Raw genomic sequence first — 19,582 nt, forward strand, 5'->3', positions numbered from 1 at the left:
GCTTTGAGCACCTGCGAAACACCAGAAGGACATTTCGTAGATTTGGAGAAAAGAAATACCCAAACCCTATATGTTCTAATGGATTAAATACAGGGCTGGCAGCCAGAGGAACCTTACTTTTATTCTCACCTTTCTTATTTGTTGCATGTGACAATTATGGGGCTAGATTCTTTACTCTGCTATACAGGTGTTATGCTAATCTCTATTAACTGCAACAAAAAAAGTAAAATTGATGTAGCACTGTGGATAATTAGTCCAATTTATGTATTAAGTAAATATGTGTGTTCCATTTGACAGACAGGAAACTATGACTTGGAAATTAAATTACTTGCCCAGGGGTAAATCAGAATTACAACCAGCATCAAAACCCGTACTTCTAATGCTTCAGTCTCTGTGAATTTTACTAGCTTATGGCCAGCCATTTGCACCACCAAGAAAGGTTTCAATTCCTTCTGAATTTAAATATGAGACGACAACACAGACATTTAAGAGCTTGTCTACAAGGGAAGTTATACCAAGACAGCATAAAGTGTGAATCTAAAATGGACATAGTTATAATGGTATTACTTCTGCTCATGTGGATACTTTTTATTCTAGAAAAATGATGGCTATTTCTAGCTCAACTTAAACTGCACCCAAAGCCACATAAACTAAAATAGAAAAAGGCCATATACAGATGCTACATTTGTAGCATTACAAAAATCCAGCAGAGAGAACTTTGAGCCCCCTTTATGGCAGAAGCACTACAATACTTCCTGGATGAAACAGGAACTTCTCTGTAGCACTATGTTTTGTAGCACCACATGTAATATCTGTACAGTGCACCATAATGGGCCCCAGAGTTTCTTGTTCCTTCAGCATCCTACAATAATCCTCTCTGCCCCACTTCAAGGGAAGATGTTAGTGGCAGTGGTTTCATGACCGTTTTGGGCTAAGCACAAACTGTCAAAAGGCCCCAGTTAAAAAGCTGAATTGACTCAATCTTTGTAGATTAGCCTAAACCCCACAGATTGTACTGATAAGCAAGTGAGCAGACATTCACTTTTGAGTCACATGCCTGCAGTTGTCCAGGCCCGAAGTTGGGGGGTGCTAGAGCATACCTGCCTGCTGGGCAGTAGCAGACCACTTGGGCCAAAGCTAGCCCACCCACGCTCTGGGGGAGGTGCAAAGCATCCTGGGAAGCTGGAAGACTGTGAGTTAATTTGAATCTGGAGGGGATCTGGGACAGCAGTTCAATTAATCAATTTAACCTAAATCAGTTAAGTCTGATATTACATTCATCTAGGTTTATCTTAAACTGGTTTTAGCCATTTTGAAAGCAGATTATGTGCATTGAGCTTCTGTTATGTTACAGATTTGAACTGGTTTCCGATCACTTATATCAGTTTGTGTGTAATTTCTGTCTCTAGCCCTAAAGAACTGGGCACTGGACACTGCCTAAAGCAGGATACCATATGACACTATATATTGTGGTAATTTCTCTTTTGGTGACTGATCTTATTTTCAATTAAGTCAACACAATGACATCAAAAGGGAGAAAAAGTCAGTGTTCTAATGGAAATACATTAGAAGATGGTTTAAAAGCAAGGTAAAGAGGTTTAAAACCAGTGGTTTATTCATCAGCATCTAATTACTGTTTTCTGATTCACTATCAAAAAGTAAATAGAAAAAGAATCTAATAAATTCAACATAGGCTTGGTATTTAGTTCTGTAGGAGCAAGACAGGTCCCATAGGGTTGTTTTACTGTATATTCACAGGAAAAATATTTATGAAAGCTACTGCATGTATGAGAGCCAGTTTTACAAATGGAATATTAGGGGGTGTTTCAAAAAAGTTAGTTCTAGTTTAATACGGAACACTATAAAAAAATCTTTACAAACAGCGTCCAAAATGCAACAGGCAAAAAGGTGCGTTGATTTTAATACATAAACAGTACAAATTTTAATTTTAATGAAAGTGTTGTCACTGTGCCAACTTCCGGTGATACTGGAAGAAAAGAAAATGGTTTTCCAGCACTCATGTACAGCATCTGTAAAACATCTCTTGCACCACGGCTCACTCTCTTTCCTGGGTCATAATACAGCAGTAAATAGGCATCAAATTCATTAAAGACAAAGTGAGGAGAGGTAAGGGTTAAGCAAATAAGGACCTTACAATACTATCTGGGCCTAACTGTTTTAACAGAGCAAAGAATCTGTTTAATCATTCAAGTCAACAAAGGTTAAGATAATAAAATAAACTTCTGAATGCCTTTCTTTTCTGGAATTTAATCTCTCCTGCTGAAGACATTTTGGAGATGCTATCAGTTTTGTGCAGGCCCAGCTGTTAGAAAAATTGACTTAAACACACCACGAGGAAAAAATAATTTTATGAAAATAGCTAAGGATGGCTCCTGGGTGGCTTGTTATTGCACCTAGACCCCTAAACTAATTTAGAGCCAGCTGCTAGTTGATGATTTTTAGACCTGATAAACACTATATTTCTCATGTATCAGAACTAAAAGGGAGAAGCTGCTTACTTTAAGATTTTGTGCACTAGCTGTTTTGCTTCTGTACATTCACTTTTCAAGGTCTACTTTCATTAAGTAGGGTACAACCTCTGCTTAGATAATAAATCCTTCATAATCAAAAGGTGGAAAGGTTTCTTATATTAAGAAATTTTCAAAGGTTTTCTAATCCAGTAGCTTTAAAATGAAGTAGAACTGGGCAACTGGAACTGAGCAGTGGCTCAGCATCAGCATTTATTCTAATTGTCCAGAGGCTGAAGGGCATCATTTTTAATTTTCATTATCAGCGCTGGGTACAGTCATGCAGACCTCTACAGACATGCCATAAGACAAACATCTTCTACAGAAAAAGAAAAATTATTTAGACTTAATTCATTTTGTGCCTCTTTTTACTTGTCATGGGAGGACTTCTCATTCAGCAAGAATCTTTGGGTGCCTATACACATGATACGACGCATTCTAATTAGAACATGTCACAGCAGACTCATTTGTAATTAGAATGCTCCAGAGTGCCTCACCATCATGTGTATTAAGTATCCCGCATTTCAAAATGGCTTCAGGAGTGCTTTAACTAAAACTCATCTAATGAGATTTAACTAAAGTGCCCCGTGGCCATTTTGAAATGCGGAACACTTAATACACACGACACTGTGGCATTTTAATTAAAGCGGCTGTCTAGGAGCTGCTCTAATTAACGCCCTTATCCCTTACCCTGGAGCACATGTACAGACACCCTTTAATTCTATACCCAAACAGGCATAGAGTAATATATAATTCCACAAAAACAAATTCTGAGCCTCCAAATGGTATTAGCCAGATGTTCCGATCAAATGCAGTCTCTACTTTATTGTAACTATATAGAACTGTATTTCCAAAAAGTCTAGCATATTTAGCTCTTGCATGCTATTACCATGGCTTGCATGCAAAACTCTAAAATACTGATTTTTCTTCTTAGCAGTTCTAGACCTATGAATGCAAGAAGCACCTTAAATGTTCAAGACTTAAAGAGATCAAAATACAACATGTGAGAGGACAGAAAGTAAGATATTCTGGTCTCAGGTACAAGCAATGAATGAAGATGATGCTCAAAGTCCTCCTTTTCATTTCACTGGGTATTTTTGCCAGCTCATGAGTCCCATTTTGACCTGGCAGATTTCTACTTTTCCTTTTTGGTTTCTTTTACTAGTCAAAATATCTGGAGGAAGAATGTGGTTGTTACAAAGATTAAAAGCCGTTTTTAATTTTCAAAGAGTCAAAACTGACTTAGAGCAATAAAAACTTTGCTAAAGCAAGTATGAGTTTCAAAGCAATTAATACAAATTGTGAAAAACAGAAAACTGCAGACTCCTTAACTTCAAAAGGATGAATTAGTTTGAAAATGTCTAGGACTTTCAGGAAAGCATTCTATTTATCTCAACACTTTTGGAATATTAAGGTTAAGGCCATTCTGGTATTCTTTTCTGGCAGAATACTTCTGTGAATAACAGAAAGCAGTATGGTGGCACCAACTAAAATATCTATTTTACATAGTCAATGGTAGAAAAAGCTTGGCAAAGGAAACCAAGCAGGAACAAATTAATTTAGCTTCATTTTAGTGAATAATGGATTTACACTTATATAGCTTCCATTCATTACATGGGAAACCCCTTCTCATAGCAAGCTGAGCATATATACCCTGAAGACAGTCATCAGAAAAGATAAATATGGTGAAAAAAAATAACATGTTCCAAAGTATTGTAGCACTTCATATTCTTAAAATATATAAAGCTGGGGGGGGAGATTAAATGGGAGGGGGAAAGCTACTGTAAAGTGAATCCAAACATACTTAAAAAAAAAGGGTAATGAAAGGATAGGTTAAACTTTGAAAATAACCCAAATTAAAACTATAAATATCTAAATGAAATGCTTGACTATAGTGTAAACTAATTAAATAACTAATTAAATATGATCGATACAGCAAAGATAAGATTTGCCCCCTCAACCTCTCCATTCCTTACTTATTTGTTTTCTCCTGTCCTGAAGTTGAATCAATCTCACAGTTGTCTTCTACTGGATATCTAAGTGTTCCCTCGCTTAATATGTTTAAAACTGAATTTCTTGAATCCAATTCCTGTGCGCATTTCAGCCACTCAGCATCAGCCTGAATATGAAAAGTAGCTACCACCATGATTTATGCAGCTCTGTGAGGATTCTTTCTGCAGAACAAGAATCTCCCAACGCTGTCAGTACTCTATTAACTCCCATATCACCACCCCATTACATCCTAACATAAAGGGCAAGGTTGCAAAAGAGGTATCCTTTTTTGTGCCTCAGAGATACCACAGGGTTTGGGCTGTTCCCTGCAAGCACTAAGCTAGTAAAATAAGATACAGAAACCAGCTTCAGGATGTTCTATTTTGTTCCTGAGACTAAAACCACATACAGACATTCAGTTTCACCTGGGAGACTCATGGCTCAGTTATCAATGTGTACAGATGTTTGGGGGGGGGTCTCCCAAAGCCAAAATGGACACTCTAGGAGAAAACTAACCCAGGAACAACCAGGGTTAAAATCACTCTTGGGAGAGTTTCTCTCGAAAGAGAGAATGTCCATACAACGTATGAGTCTGAGAGAAACTGCAGCACAGTCCTCCAGCATCCCAGGGTGCTTTGCTCTCACCCTCTTTTCCACCCTTGGGGAAAAGAGTGTTACTTTGGCTGGACTCTTCTTCTTCTTCAGCCAAGCATGGAACACAACATCGCCCTCTACACTGCCCTCCTTGTGATGCAGGAAGACATAGCCTGCAAGGCAGTCTGGGTCAGCCAATCAGGGCTGCCCTGTGCACTGCTGCCATCTGTTACCAGGTAGACTGAAGGAGCCTACAGAGCATGCTGATATGTGTGTACAGCCCTCCCCTGGCTGTGCAGCATCAGCAGTGCAAGTTCTCCCAGCTCTCTGCTTTTCAGGGACTCTGTTTAGGCATCTCCAGGCAAGTTTTTCTACTAGGAGAGCAAACCCTGGAGAATTCTCCCAGGTCACCTGAACATGTGTACGCAGCTTGAAACAGCACTTAATAGCCACAGGACTGAATTGCTGCAACAATGTTAAAATCCCCGCTCCTACTTCCTTTGCCTGAACTTATTCCAAAACAGCTGGGCCAGTCTGGAAAAATCCAAGTCCTTTATTCTTAAACCCTTTTCAGTTCTCTTATATTTTTTGACTCCACTCTCTGTTTTGCCTCAGCCACTCTTCTCCCATTAAAATCTCTTCATTTCTTTGATACCATTTCCACTCTCCCAAAGCTCTCATCCACTATGATCATATCCTGTCTTATCTTTTCCAGCCGCCTCCTCTCCAGGCCTCAAATACACCTACTGTTCTAACCATATTAACCCTTTCCCTCCACTGACTCTCCTTCTTTACAATATCAAATTCAAATCCTTGTTCTCACCTCTTTAATGTTCTTCACAATACTACTCTGTCACAGCAGCTTACTGAGATTGTTTAGAAATATCTCAAGACTTGATTGCCTGAACATCTACTTTCCCTACCAGCATTCTTTGCACATCCTTCTATGCCATGAACATAACAGCCTTGCTAAAATAGCTGATGAGACACAACCTTGCTCTCTTTCAAGATGTTTGTCTAGATTTACTTCTACCCTGATGTCTACAGGAAAAACAACTAAGGTAGATAGCCAATGAGTATTTCTACAATTTAATGCATCTCCTTATAATTAAAAATCAGCTTTAAATTATTCACAGCCATTAAACTGATATAGACATCTGGTCCATTTAAACAGATATAGACATCTGGTCCATTGTTTTAACTGTTGCACCTTACTCTTTCCCTCATTTTTTTTTCTTTGTTAACTCCTCTTGCTGTGTCTTGTCTCACGTGGTTTTGGGCTCTTTAGAACGGCACCACTATATGCTTGGATATCATCAAGCACAATGTGGCCTATAGACTCTACAACAGCAATAATGGTAAGCAAATATGTTAAGACCTCAAAGGATTTAATTTACTTTAAAATGAAAATATATTAACAAATCTGACAGAAAAATTCACATGCTGTTTTAAATCTACTATTGAACAGATCCTCTGTATCATTGGAACAGTATATCCAAATATTTGTATAATGAAGCACAGATGTAAAGGGAACAAGCTGGGACTGCCAGTGTAACAATATGTTCATCGCTATATTCTTGTAAGTAAAACAAATGTAATATTTATAAACTCATGGTATGTTTCCATTACCAGCTCTAAATGGTGCTCTGTGTTTGAAATAGGTTTATGAGGCTACAACTTATTAAGTACATAGATGTGTTGACAAGAACTATGCATCATATTTTTATACATTATTTAATTTTGAATACATTTTATGTGAAAATCTAGGCCCTAACTGATCACGAACCCACCTTCCCCCTCTACTGCAGGAGCCCATGCAAGATCTTTACGTTGCTGTTGAAACTGGAAAGTTTGCATAGGGAAACCAGACAGCAGAGAAAAATCACTGTGAAATGCGTTTCCATCCATAAGAGAAATTGCATATTTGAACGTTCCATAAGGCAGGTAATAATGGCTATTGTAACTTAAATGCTTCTCAGACATCATTTGGTCATATTTGGTATTGTTCTCCTGCAGACACTTACTACAACATGCAGGGTAAATGCAGCTAATAAGCAGAATTAGCTAAGACACTGTTTAATTTAGTTGTGCGCTAAAGACTAATTGCCTACTCAGCGAAGGGGAAGTGTAACATTTTTTTTAAGATGCTTACCCGAGGGCCCTGATCACCTTGATCTCCCTGCAAAGTGGAAAGATGAGATGATAGTTTTAACACAGCATCTGTGTTCTACCCAACTCTCTTACACAATTTCACATTATATTGCGAAAAAATAAACTGCATCTTTTGTTAAAACCAGGAGGAGTTTCCATTATTTTGTATATGTTCGCAGAACATTTACTCACCTTCTCCCCTTTTGGACCAGGAGGACCCTGAGAAAAAGAAAAAAAATCAGAAAATTATTGGCATAAAGGAAGTTCAACAATCAGTTTTAGAGATATAACAAGCAGGTATAAATGATACCAAACTCTCTCCCTCACAACATGATTTCTCCCAGGCTTTTGGTCCTTAAACTGCCAGTATTTTGGGGCCAGGTTTAGCAAAGGTATAGCAGCAGTTACCACGAGGTTACTTTTGCAACTAGTTCCATCAGGCACAAGGTATTCAACTGGGCTATTCACAGACATATAAACTATGGATGAAATCCTAGCCCTACTGAAGTCAATGCAAAACATCTGGGGGGGGAGGGGAGGCTTTTTTCATGGAAAAGCGCCTGGTGCTGCAACGCATATGGTTGTATAAGCGGCGAAATGCATGTCAGCACAAAGAAAATTGCGGTGGTACATGTTTGAACTAACACACCTCAGAGGTGCTTTAGTTCAAAAGCGCACCACCACCATTTTCTGCATGCTGACACGCATTTTGCCACTTATACAACTGCATGCAGCGCAGCGTAGTGTATGTCAGCTCAATTGAGTCTGCTCCAAAGCAGCAGACCTCTGGTGCATTGTGGGACAGAAATGTATGTGTATAAATGTCCAAGTGACATAAAAGAAGGCTGGATTTTATCCTGTATCTGGTAATGATTTTTTTTTCTAGGTCTTTTTCTAATTCTTAGCATTCATGCTTAATAAATTCAGAATTTTAGAGAATAATACATGAAAAATAAGACAGCAACTGTGGAAGAGTATGTTTTGATTTAGATCTCTGGCAACAGAGAATTCACATTCAGTCTTGTGGCATACTATCAAGATAGAGTTATTTATGTGATAGAATTATTTACAAGAATTTAGCCTGATATGATTTTTCAGAATGAATAATTATGTTTAAAACACCTGAAAAACAAACTGTTTATGGTGGGAATGCAGGTTCTTTCCTTAGTCTCTTCTTGCTGAACAAGTTCCCAGCTTGTTTGTTCTGCAGCACTTCAGAAACAATTTTCTAGACTACTACCTCTCAAGCTGTGCTTTGTGGATCAGTTTCTACCAGATTACATGGTGCTGACTCTGCTTCCAGTTTTTTCTATGGAGTGCCAAATGTTTCAGTGGAAATAAGTGTTTGGGCACCATTAAAAGCAGCTGGAAACAAAGAGGACTCGCCCCTTTCCCCTGCTGCTAGAGCTCATTGCCACAGTCAGAGAAAGAGAAGAAACAAGAGCCGATACCAGAGGCGGTGTTACCAACAGCATAGTTAAAAATAACACAGAATAGTCCTAATGTCACTTTTCCATGTACACAAGGATATACTGCCTGACTGAAAGTGAGACTGGAGATGGTTTGCATGAATACAAATGGGAGGGGAGAAGGTCTAAGAGACACTGGCTATTAAGATGCAGTCTACAATGCAAAAACCTTTGAGAGCTCCTGTTGTATCCAATTTCCTGCTTAGTTTTAAGAGCTCCCCAGCATTCCAGGAGAGTGAGTCTGCTGGCAAGCCTATCAGGGAAAAATAGTACGTTTCCTTCCACAGCTGACCAGCACTGTTGGTTGGTTCAGGAAGCAGCAACATGGCCTTGGGCCATGTACAAATGTTCATTTTCTACTGGGAGAATTGCTGCCCTCCTAGTAGAAGCCACAAGTGCACAGATGTTCCAGCTTTTTCTTCTGGAGCAAAAGTGTCCATTCTAGGAGAAAAATAACTCAGCTAAAACTAGGTAGAAACTCCCAGGAGTTTCGCCTGGGAGAATTAACTTCTGTTCTATACACCTTCCTATGTCTTAACTCCTCCCAGGGACCAGGAGGAATGGAACCATGGGGAAGGCTCCCATGCCTTCCAGAGACTGAGAACACCCCAGAATGGAGAAAGCAAGGGGAGCAACTGCTCCTGCCCTTCCTGTAGACTGGGAGGGGAGGAGCAAACACGAGCTCCATACCTGTTTCCTACTCCAGAGTCCCTGGATTGAGAGGCAGGGAAGGGGCTGTGCCTCACTGCTCCCCCGTCTCAGCTCCCAGAAACTGGGAACCCAGTGCAGGGAGTAAGCATAGCCCCCTGCCAGCTTCTCACTCTGGAGTTGCAGAAGTAAGCAGCAGCAGGAGGCTTTGCCACACTGCTCCATCTGCTCAGCTCCTGGGTGCCACAAGCCCTCTGCCTGCTTCTGATACTGGAATCCCCAGTGGGGAGAAGACTTTTCCCTGCTGTTCCAGTCCCCCTGGGAATGGGAACAGGAAGGCTAGGGCACTCCCACCTTCCCCAGATCAAGATCTCACCAATCTGGGGAAGGCACAAGGAGCAGGGGAGAGGAGGCACTAGCAGACTGAAGGAGCAGACAGAAGGGATACGCCCCGCTGTAACTCACAGCACATCAGAGGAAGCAGTGTGAGTTACACTGATCCCTCAGACACAACAGATGTTCACTGTTGGATCACGGGGTTTGGTGGATGCAGCTGCAGTTTGAAACAGCTGCATGTCTGCAGCTACTCTCCTCTAGCCCTGCTCCTCCCCCACCCCCAGTGGTGATGTGTAGGGGGTACACGTGCACCCCCTGAGAGCACTGATGCACCTCCTAACAGCCATCATTCCCTGCTTAGGTGACGAGCGGGGGGGGGCAGACAGGAGTGCTGGTGCCCCTGCCTCCCCCCACCCCGAGAGCACCAACTGGGGATTGAGAGTGCCAGGAGAAGCACCCTGGCACTTGCAGGTCAGGAAAATCAGCTGCGGGGGGACCCCCCCCACACCTGTCAGTGAGATTGGCTCCCAATGTAGGTGCACATGCAGATTCATGCCTTAATGCTCCTGCATTTTCTGCACAGAAAATTCAAGCACATTAATTGCATGTGTAGACACACCCACATTATATTATACTATCTGTGCCGGTGAGATTCCCTGAAAACCAAAGGTCTTCTCCTTAAGAAAGGGCAGAGGATTTCCCTGTCCCAAACCTATCTTGCGGTTCCCTTTGGAGGGGGTAGAATACTTCTGGTTTAGTCAGTACAAATGTGCTGAATCAAGGATGCTACAGTACGAGCATTTTCCAGCCACTGCCAGCGGCAAGCAGTTAACTCATTCTGACATAGCTAAAGTTACAAGTCCTTTACACTACTGGAATCTTGTCCCTAGCAGACCTTCTGCTAGACCATTCTGGTAGCATGAATGAGTGATGCCCGTGGTTTTTAATAGAGCTGACTGAACTACTTGTTATGAATAACTTATTCAGTTAATTTTTTCCACTTTTCTCTTTGCAGATGATCTATAAACAGGTCAGAATATTTGTGCATTGGTTATTTTTTCACAGATGCCTGTGTAAGACTGAACTAATAGCTATGAGTATCTGCATTTGCCCCACAAGATGGATCCCCTAAGTCACATGGCATTATTCTTTTCCTGATTGGTAGGTTCTGTGGGAGGCTTTGGACAGAGCTTCGGATCCAGATAAGCTTCAGATGCTTTGGGGTCCGAAGCAGCACATCCAGGTCAAAGTGCTGGCCTCATTTGGCTTCCCGAAGAGCTTCGGAGCCACCTTGGAGATCCGGCCATAGGGTATAATGGGGAAACAATAAAATACTTATGACTCTGTTGTTTTTTGTCCAATTTGGATGAACCTTTCAGGAGTGGTAGTCTCTGCAGAGAGGATGAAGCCTGCCAAGTTTCAAGAACAGCAGCACAGGGGCTTGGGGGGAACAGCACCCCAAATTCTTGAAAGCAAAACTCATGTCACGTCTAGGCATTACAACATAGCAGGGTGAAAACTGCAGGAATGATAGCCTATGCTGAGGAAGCCTGCCAAGTTTCAAGAAGATCAGTGCAGGGGTTTGGGGGGAACTGCCCCTCAAGCTGCGGACAAGCAGAACTGGTGCCATGGGTGCTTGTGGGACTGACTGTGGCTGTCTTGGGGCGGGGAGGGGAGACTGCTGCAGGCCTGGCTGTGATGCTGCTGTGTTCCCAGTTACCAATCAATCAATCATGATTTGCTCAGGGACCAAGGGCTCAGGGACCAGCTCAACACACAGGACCTAGCTACTACATGATGACTCAATGAGCAGCAATTAGCACCTACAAAACCAGGCGGAAGAGAGGAAAGAATCAATACAGACAATCAACTGACCTAAGACAGAGACAGTCTTGGCACAAGTTTTGCCTGTCAGTAGCTAGGGCTGCAGGGCTCCAGAACCCCCCCCTGCACCCATTGCCTCCACAGCTGGCAGGCGTTGTGGCCTCAGCAGGGGCCACCATCCCTGCAGCTGTCACCCTGCTGCACCTTAACACACACAGTGTCACCCATGGCACCAGTTTTACTTGTCCGCAGCTTGAGGTGCAGCTCCCCCCAAACCCCTGCACCTATCTCCTTGAAACCTGGCAGGCTTTGTGGCCTCAGTAAGAGCTACCAGCCCTGCAGTTTTGACCCCCCTGTGGTGTAACACACAGCCGTGACAGGAGTTTGGCTTTCAAGAATTTGGGGTACAGTTGCCCCCAAACTCCTGCACTGACCTTTTTGAAACTTGGCAGGTTTCATGCTCTCAGCAGAGGCTACCACCCCCGCAAGTTTCATCCAACCTGGACATAAAACAATAAAGTTATAGATATTTCATTGATTCCTCCATTATACCCTATGGCCGGATCTCCAAGGCGGCTCCGAAACTTCGGAGCCGCTTCTGCGGAATCGAGGTGGAAACCCGGTTCAGAGCTCTGGATTGGACTGCGGTCATCCGAAGCGGCCAGATCCAAAGCCGAATCGGATCACCGCCAACTCGCACAGGCCTATTGATTGGAAGTTTTATAAATAACAGGGGTCCTCCTGGCTGCTTACAACTCATTCACAAGCATTCACAAGCGTTGAACAAATTGACTGCACGAGTATTTAAAAACAGCTTTTCAAAATGGTCTCAGAGCATTTCTGGTGTGAATACCTGCATAAATATTTCTCATTTGTATTCATAGTGCTTATGCTTTGCCCCAGCATTCTTGAACATAACAAACAATAGCTCTCCAGATTACCAGAAAGGGAATCAACGGCATTTCACTGCAAGAATATTCATGTAATAGTTTTATGGCCATATTCATCCACTTCTAGTTTTCAAGTGTACTGTTTTCTAGTGTTTGGGAACTTATTAAAGAAAAACCCTTCTACCCGCAGCTTCTGACATTTTATTTCTATTTGTGCTACGGAATTCTCCCCTGGTTTTACTGAGGATGTTATTAGTGTGTGCATGTTGGAGGGGGGAGGTGAAGAGTCTGTTGGCATGAGGCAAAGTTATGTTTGTGTGGGTGGGGTGAGAATTAGGGGATTGACTTGTTTAAGGGAGGGCGAATGTTGCACAGGGTTTGTTTTCCCCCCAAACTCCATTCTTTCTTCTTGTTAAGAGCATGTATTCAGTGAAATACATGAGTAAAACAAATTACTGACTTTGAAGGCTGTTAGCAGAGATGGCCTGCCCTTTTCCCATGGAGAGTTCTGTACTTTAGTTTGTGAGATGGCAGAGATCAGGCCTCTAGCTGCTGCACAAATGTGAAAGCATTTTATGTAGTTATATGAAACGTCTGAGGTCAGAACATTTCTGAAATAACTTTACAGTGTTTTCACTGGAAACAGAGGCTCTTTTCTCAAAGTGTAATTATCTACTGCAGACTGCCATAAGTTTCCAAATATGGTTTATAGCCCATTTGGCATCAATGAGACCTCGTAAATCACAAACACATGCAAAATTTGCATTGACAATTGCGCGATAAATACTGCTCTTTTTAAAACAGGGTGTTTTAATGCAGACTGAAAGGCATCCAGGCACCTGCCAACTAAGAACAAAGCTGAAGTGAGGGTCAAGTACGTTTTACAGCTGCTGCCACTGCCCGTTAGCACAGAGACAAGTTACATTTCTACATTCAAGATAAATGGCAGGTGTTTCTTTCTTGGCATCTTGACTGAAATCAAGGAATTTCCATTTCTGAGTTCCATCCTTGGTATTAGAAATAGGTATAGAAGGAGTAGGAGGGCAGCAGAATAGGATAGTATAGTGGAGGCCAACATGGTTGTAAGACATGCCTCAAATTAGCCCCTAGACCTCCCTGAATGCCACTCTAATCCCCTTCCTCTGCCCAATCTTGTTCTGCTTTTTGATCCCTGCTCTGTGCTTCTTGCTGTTTTCTGCTTCCTGTCCTATCTAATGCTGTGCTGCCTATTCCCTCTCCAGTCTGCTGCATGCCACACACGGAAGCCACCTGTGCCACTTGTGGCATGCATGCTGGAGGTTGGCCATCCCTGAGATAGTATAAAACAGAAGGCCATATCTTAAAGTTTGTACTCAGGCAACATGCCCATTGAGGGGAATGAAGGATTTCTGGGTTAGGTCTGTAGGATTTTTCAAATGGACAGTATTTCATGGTATGTTATCTGATAGGTGCTCATTTTTGTATTTACCCCTGAGAGCTCTTTCCACTAGTAGAGCTCCTCTGATAAATATATTTGCAGCATCTTGTCAACAGCCAGTATTTAAATTATCCAAGTCTTACAAGTACATTTGACTGTGCCTCTGGGTTATTTTTGAAGCTAGTCCAGCCTTTATTTCTGTCATTATCCCTCCTTTATTTCCTTCACTGTATAACAAATTATCTTCCTAGTCTATATCTTTGCCTGAGAAGCATTACACCGTACATGTTTATGGTATAAGGTATGTCTTTACATTATGGCCCCAAATCAAACATGAGACTTGAGTGAAGTTTAGTATAATGAGTAATGGTCATAGGGAAGAAGTGATAATAGTGTGTCATAACTTGCAGATCAGGAACATTCTTGAGGAGGTTTAAGGACAGAGCCCCGGGCCCAGGTTATATGTCTAGTGCCAGATACTCAGCAGCAGCACTCCAGCAGGAACTTCAGTGTTAAAACAAAGCTGCCTCCCTGACAGACGTCCTGCGGGAGGAGGTGGAGATACTATTTCCTACCCCTTCCTCCTCCTTACACCTCAGCAAGCACAGTTGCCCCTGTGGGCCCAAAAGGATTCCAGCCCAAAAGGAGGCTGCTGGTGTGAAAGACCTAAGGCAAGGGCGGGGAATTATTTCAGGCGGAGAGCCACTTACTGAGTTTTAGCAAGCCACTGAGGGCCAAAAGACAGGCAGCCAGGGGCAGATTAGTAAAAAATTAGTAAAAAATTAATTTACTAAATTTTTTAGGGGCCACACGGGCTGGATAGAATGGCCTGGTGGGCCACATTTTGGCCACTCCTGATCTAAGGCATCCCAGATTTATGTTTTCATTATATTTTGGGCAAAATACAATACAATTGTTACTGAAATATATTGGTTTCCTGTGTTCATAATGAACGTGTAAAGAAAACATTTCTGGGAGGAGGCAAGACCAAAACAGGAATAACAGATGGACTCAAACCAAGAGGCAGCATCAGTACAACCACAGAACCAGTCAGCCGGTTAACAGAAAATAGTTAACCAGTTAACCGATAACACATACAATTAAATGGTTAACCAATAACATATACCTAGTCCTTGGCGGGGGAGCCACTGTTAGGGAGGGGCTGCAGCTGCCCGCTCGGTGCACCGTGTGGAGCTGGGGGCTATGCACAGACCCATTCGGACATAACTGCTACTGGGAGCCACTCCTCAGGGCCTTTGACAGGGAGAAGAGATAGCAGCAAGCCCTGCCAGACATTACAGTCCACATGAAGTCGTGGGTGGCAGCAGGAGGCTAGGGGCTTTCCCAGGCAGTTGCAGCTGCTGGTGCACTAGAAGGGAGGGAGCAGACGAGCTATGGGTACCAGTCTTCCTTCTTCTCTCCCCCTCCCCTTTCTTGCTTCTCCCTCCCTCCCGCCTGCTCTTCCGCCTTCCTATTCCTGAAGCACAACACCACTTCCCTTCCCTGCCAGACTGGGCCCTGCTCTAAACATTAACTAATAATGCATTACTAGTATGACTATACTTATTGTTTACATGTTTAACCTTTCACATCCCAAATCTAAAGCTGTCCCTGAACCTAACAGAATTATTACACGTAGCTTCTCATCACTGGAACACTAGCATTCAATCATATTTCCACAAAATATGAAAATATAGCATGCTATGTAGGTTAAGATAAAATGTTTATTTTTGAAGGTTTTGTTTCAGCGATGAAAGGTAGTTTCTGCATGTTACAAGGAGCCATTTCATTATGAAAGATATTTCTTCCTTCATCGTTTTGCTAGTGTCTGTTTACTGTCCCAAATTACAAAAGATTTCCATGGCCTTGAAAATAAAAGTTTATATTAATCTCTCAGAAATTCTGTAACTGTTCTAAAATATAAAACTGGATATGCTGAATCATGAGATGCAATGTTAGGGTTGTATTAAGAAAAGACTTACAAGATCATTTTAAACTTCCTGCACTATTATTTTTCTTGTCTCCCTTTGCAAGCTCTGAAATGTTAAGCCGTGTGGTTTTGGCCTTCATTAAATTTGGCCATGCGTCTAGCCAAGCTCGAAATCTGCTAATGCACAATGCCAGCTTCTCACCTTGGATCAAATTTATTAATGCTCTCAAAAACTTTGAATGGATTTGCAGAGTTTCTACATATTAAGCAAAGCTGCCAGTCACCCCCTCTTGTACGTTTCATTTTCACTTCTGGGATTCTCCTAAGTTATCCTGAAACCTGGGAGAGAGGGGAAAATCTCTTTCCTCCCCTTGTCTTCCTCTTTCCTTGCTTCAGTGGAGTTTGCCTTTGTTACAGCTTTCCAGTACAAAAAAGAAGTCTGCAAATTTGGTATTATTTGTGCCTGACTTAGTGGTCAATAAGCCCTATTCAAGTGCATACAAACAGAAAGATTTAAATTCGAGCTGCATAACATATCTTGGATAAACAATTCTTTGCAATTCACTTTTAGATGTAAATATCACCTAAACCTGACATTTTTTTACACAGTTGTGTACAGAATACAGTGAGGTACTACATACTACTGGTTCTTAAACAGCAGGCTGCAAATCACAGTCTCTTCAAACATGCCAGGAAACAGCAGACCTCCATTACAATAGCCCTAATTTACCATGCATCTTCTATTCCTATGCAATACTTTGGCTAAGACCAGGATTTGTTGGTCTTTGGGGTCTTACAAGGCTGCTTACAAAGTGGTCAGAATGCTATAAAATAGCTGGTGGTTCACTGCAGAATTTCTTCACAATCCTTCCAGCTAGTCCCATAATTAGGAACCAAGCTATAATATGATGTTCAGATTCCCCTCATGGTGCTATGGCTTGATCTTTGTTGAATTGTTTCCCCTTTATCTGACAAATGTTTTCTGTTATTAATCAATAAAGCTCCCTTCCTTTTTTCCCCATTCTTTTCTTTGAAAAACCACAAACATCAATGCAAATGACACTGAAAGAACATGGGCACCTGTCCTTTGTATTGGTCAAGGATCAAATTTGCCTCAGGTGCAAAGGAGAATTGTTCCCACTCATGCTAACACTTAATTTGGCCCAGTTCATCTTCCTGCCCATCCAACAATATAATATAGACAACCAGTCAAGTGTAAGGTTGGTCTGAATTATCTGTTAAGTCTCTTGTGAACTAGACTTAGACAAATACCTGCAGGATGCTTCTAGAGTAAACCTACCACACAAAAATAACAGCATGGCTAAGAATATAATGACAGAAAAATTAGCTGGACCAGAAGAAGCAGAACACACCCTTGTTCTCATCCATAATAAAGTCAGACAGCTCCTGTGTGCCATTTGTTGACTGTTATAATATAATGCATATACTTCCCCAATAAAAATAATTTGAGCTGTCATCTCAGTGTTCAAAAATAAGTACTTCTTTGCATTTGTACCATACATCATTGCATAAAATATATGTACAAATCATCTTTTGTTCCACTGGTGTGTTTTTTTCATACAATGAATTCATTTATCCAAACCCTTATTATAAAATGAAAATAAACCACAAGACTTTATAGGCAAACTCTGAAAGAGTTAGGAACAATAGGTAAGTTCAGGGAAGCATATAAAGCTTTATTTGAGTGGTGTACTAGTGGTGAAGGTGCTGACAGCCCTGTAGACTTCGGTCATTTTTATGAGGAAGATAACCACAATGAAGCTCTGATGTGCCTCAAGCTTGACCTGGAGGTAATAGCTGGGGTCAGAATCAGAAGTCATCTTCAATACTATCTCAGTGCTTGCCACAGCTGCTGCAAGTATAACCACATTGATTCATCTTTTGGGTATGTGGGCAACTGTTTCCTGGAAAATGGACGGAAAACGCTGAAGTCACATAGGTGACAGAAAAATAAAGTTGATGATAAGACCTTTCAATTATAACTTCTCTGGGTCAAAGATTATTGTGAAAGCTAGCTATGCAGACACAGAGGCACATTTGTTATTTTTTTTTAAAAGGGATAAATCTCAAAATAAACCAGGTATCGAAGAGCTGACAAGGTCTCACACACTGGAGGATTATGTACATCAGGTCATCAACAATGATATAGTTTAAGGCAAGCATAACATTCCACTTATTATCAGTCCAATTTTTGTTCTTTTTCTTCCTCCAAGCCTATGATTTTGCTTCATGTAATCAAAATATTGTAAATGTGTCTCAAGTTTTTATCACTCTGATACAATATTACAAAAAATATAAAGCCAATCTCATTGCCAGTGTTGTCAAACTACATAGAATGAAACTTTTGATTTTTGGTTGTTCCATGGCTCCTGGAATTAAGCTATTTTAAGAGCATCTCAGTTGTTTTTTTAAAATAAAATTTTAGTCCTCATCAGCCTAGAAAAGAGTTTGAAAACATCAGTCAAGTACATCCTACAGACTCAGAAACCATACAGCAAACAAAAAGAACCCAAAATGTATTATTTTTATTTTTCAGCTAAATTTTGTGACTTTTGAGGCTGGGACTTATGAAACTTGAATGTTCAGACTGACAATACAGCAAGTCATCAACCTCAGTATTGAAGATTTGATTTGGAAAAGCATCCTGAAGTTCAGCTGCTAAATCAGACACATGGGTCAGGCCTCATAGGCTAGGGACTGAAATTACACATAAACTGCTATAAGTGATTGGAAACTGGTTCAAATCTGTAACACAACAGAAGTTCAATGCTCATAAACCACTCTCAAAATGGTCCAAACCAGTTTAAGATAAACCTGGATGGATGTAGTATCAGATTTAACTGATTCAGATTAAATCAGTTTATTGAACTTCTGTCCCAGATCCCCTCCAGATTCAAATTAACTCATAGTCCCCCAGCATCCTGGGATGCTTTGCACCTCCCCCACAAACCCCTCCTTGCAGGGTGGGCAGGCTAGCTTTGGCCCAAGCTGTCTGCTCCAGCCCAGCAAGGAGGTGTGCTTCAGCACCCCCTGGCTTCTGGCTCAGACCACTGCAGGCATGTGGCTGAATTAAAAGTGAAAGTTTGTTCACTTGCTCATCAGATTGATCTAGCAGCTTAGACTAACCTGTAAAGTTTGAATAAATTCAGCTTTGGGCTTTTTGTCTCTCTGTACTTTGCCATAATCATCCTCCACTATACATGCTTCTCTCCCTCCTTCCCTTCAGCAGATCACAACTGTAGCTAAATGTTGACCTGGGACATAAAGCAAGTTTGCTACCTACCACTATATAACACTACTGACAGTGGCCAGTAGGCCCATTCCGCATTCGACTATCTAAAGACAAGGTGGATGACAGCCTCTTCTTCCAAATTATTCATAAAGCATCTCCCTTTTTTCCCTCTTCCACTAAAGAATTTTCCTTTCTTTATATGCAGTCTCTCCTTTCTACTGTCAGAGCAAGAAATGGAAGCTGGGGTCCTATCCATCCATATATTGGAGGATTCCCCAGGGCACTCTTTTTCTTCTCCCTGCCATATCTTCCCTCTACTGGGAATAAATATGTGTACCCACAATGGAATTTCAATCTAATCTGTATTTCTGAAATTACCATTCACTCAACAATTCAGTGTTTTTAAATAATGAATAACAGAATGACCAGTGATGTAGTACTGCAAACATGGATGGGTGAGGAAAAGTTTCCAGGTGTCCTCTAACACTAGACAAAGATATTTCTGGGATGCCATGGGCAGTTGATATGATTCACTAGCAAAAGAAAGTGC

The 19,582-nt window shown here is 41.5% G+C and overlaps 1 protein-coding gene across 1 annotated transcript in view; it reads right to left on the reverse strand.

Annotated features, from left to right (window-relative positions):
• The window catches only part of COL25A1 (collagen type XXV alpha 1 chain), a gene marked incomplete at its 5' end in the record, with an annotated part of 779,688 nt that overhangs the window by 174,203 nt on the left and 585,903 nt on the right, over positions 1 to 19,582 (reverse strand). Inside the window, 2 exons of the mRNA XM_019521958.1 lie at positions 7,267 to 7,293; positions 7,458 to 7,484. Of these exons, the coding sequence (XP_019377503.1) occupies positions 7,267 to 7,293; positions 7,458 to 7,484 (54 nt within the window). The remainder of the gene's footprint in view (positions 1 to 7,266; positions 7,294 to 7,457; positions 7,485 to 19,582) is intronic.

This window comes from Gavialis gangeticus, unplaced genomic scaffold (genome assembly GCF_001723915.1).
Source record: "Gavialis gangeticus isolate Ggan-Ray unplaced genomic scaffold, GavGan_comp1, whole genome shotgun sequence".
Classification (NCBI taxonomy): Eukaryota; Metazoa; Chordata; order Crocodylia; family Gavialidae; genus Gavialis; species Gavialis gangeticus.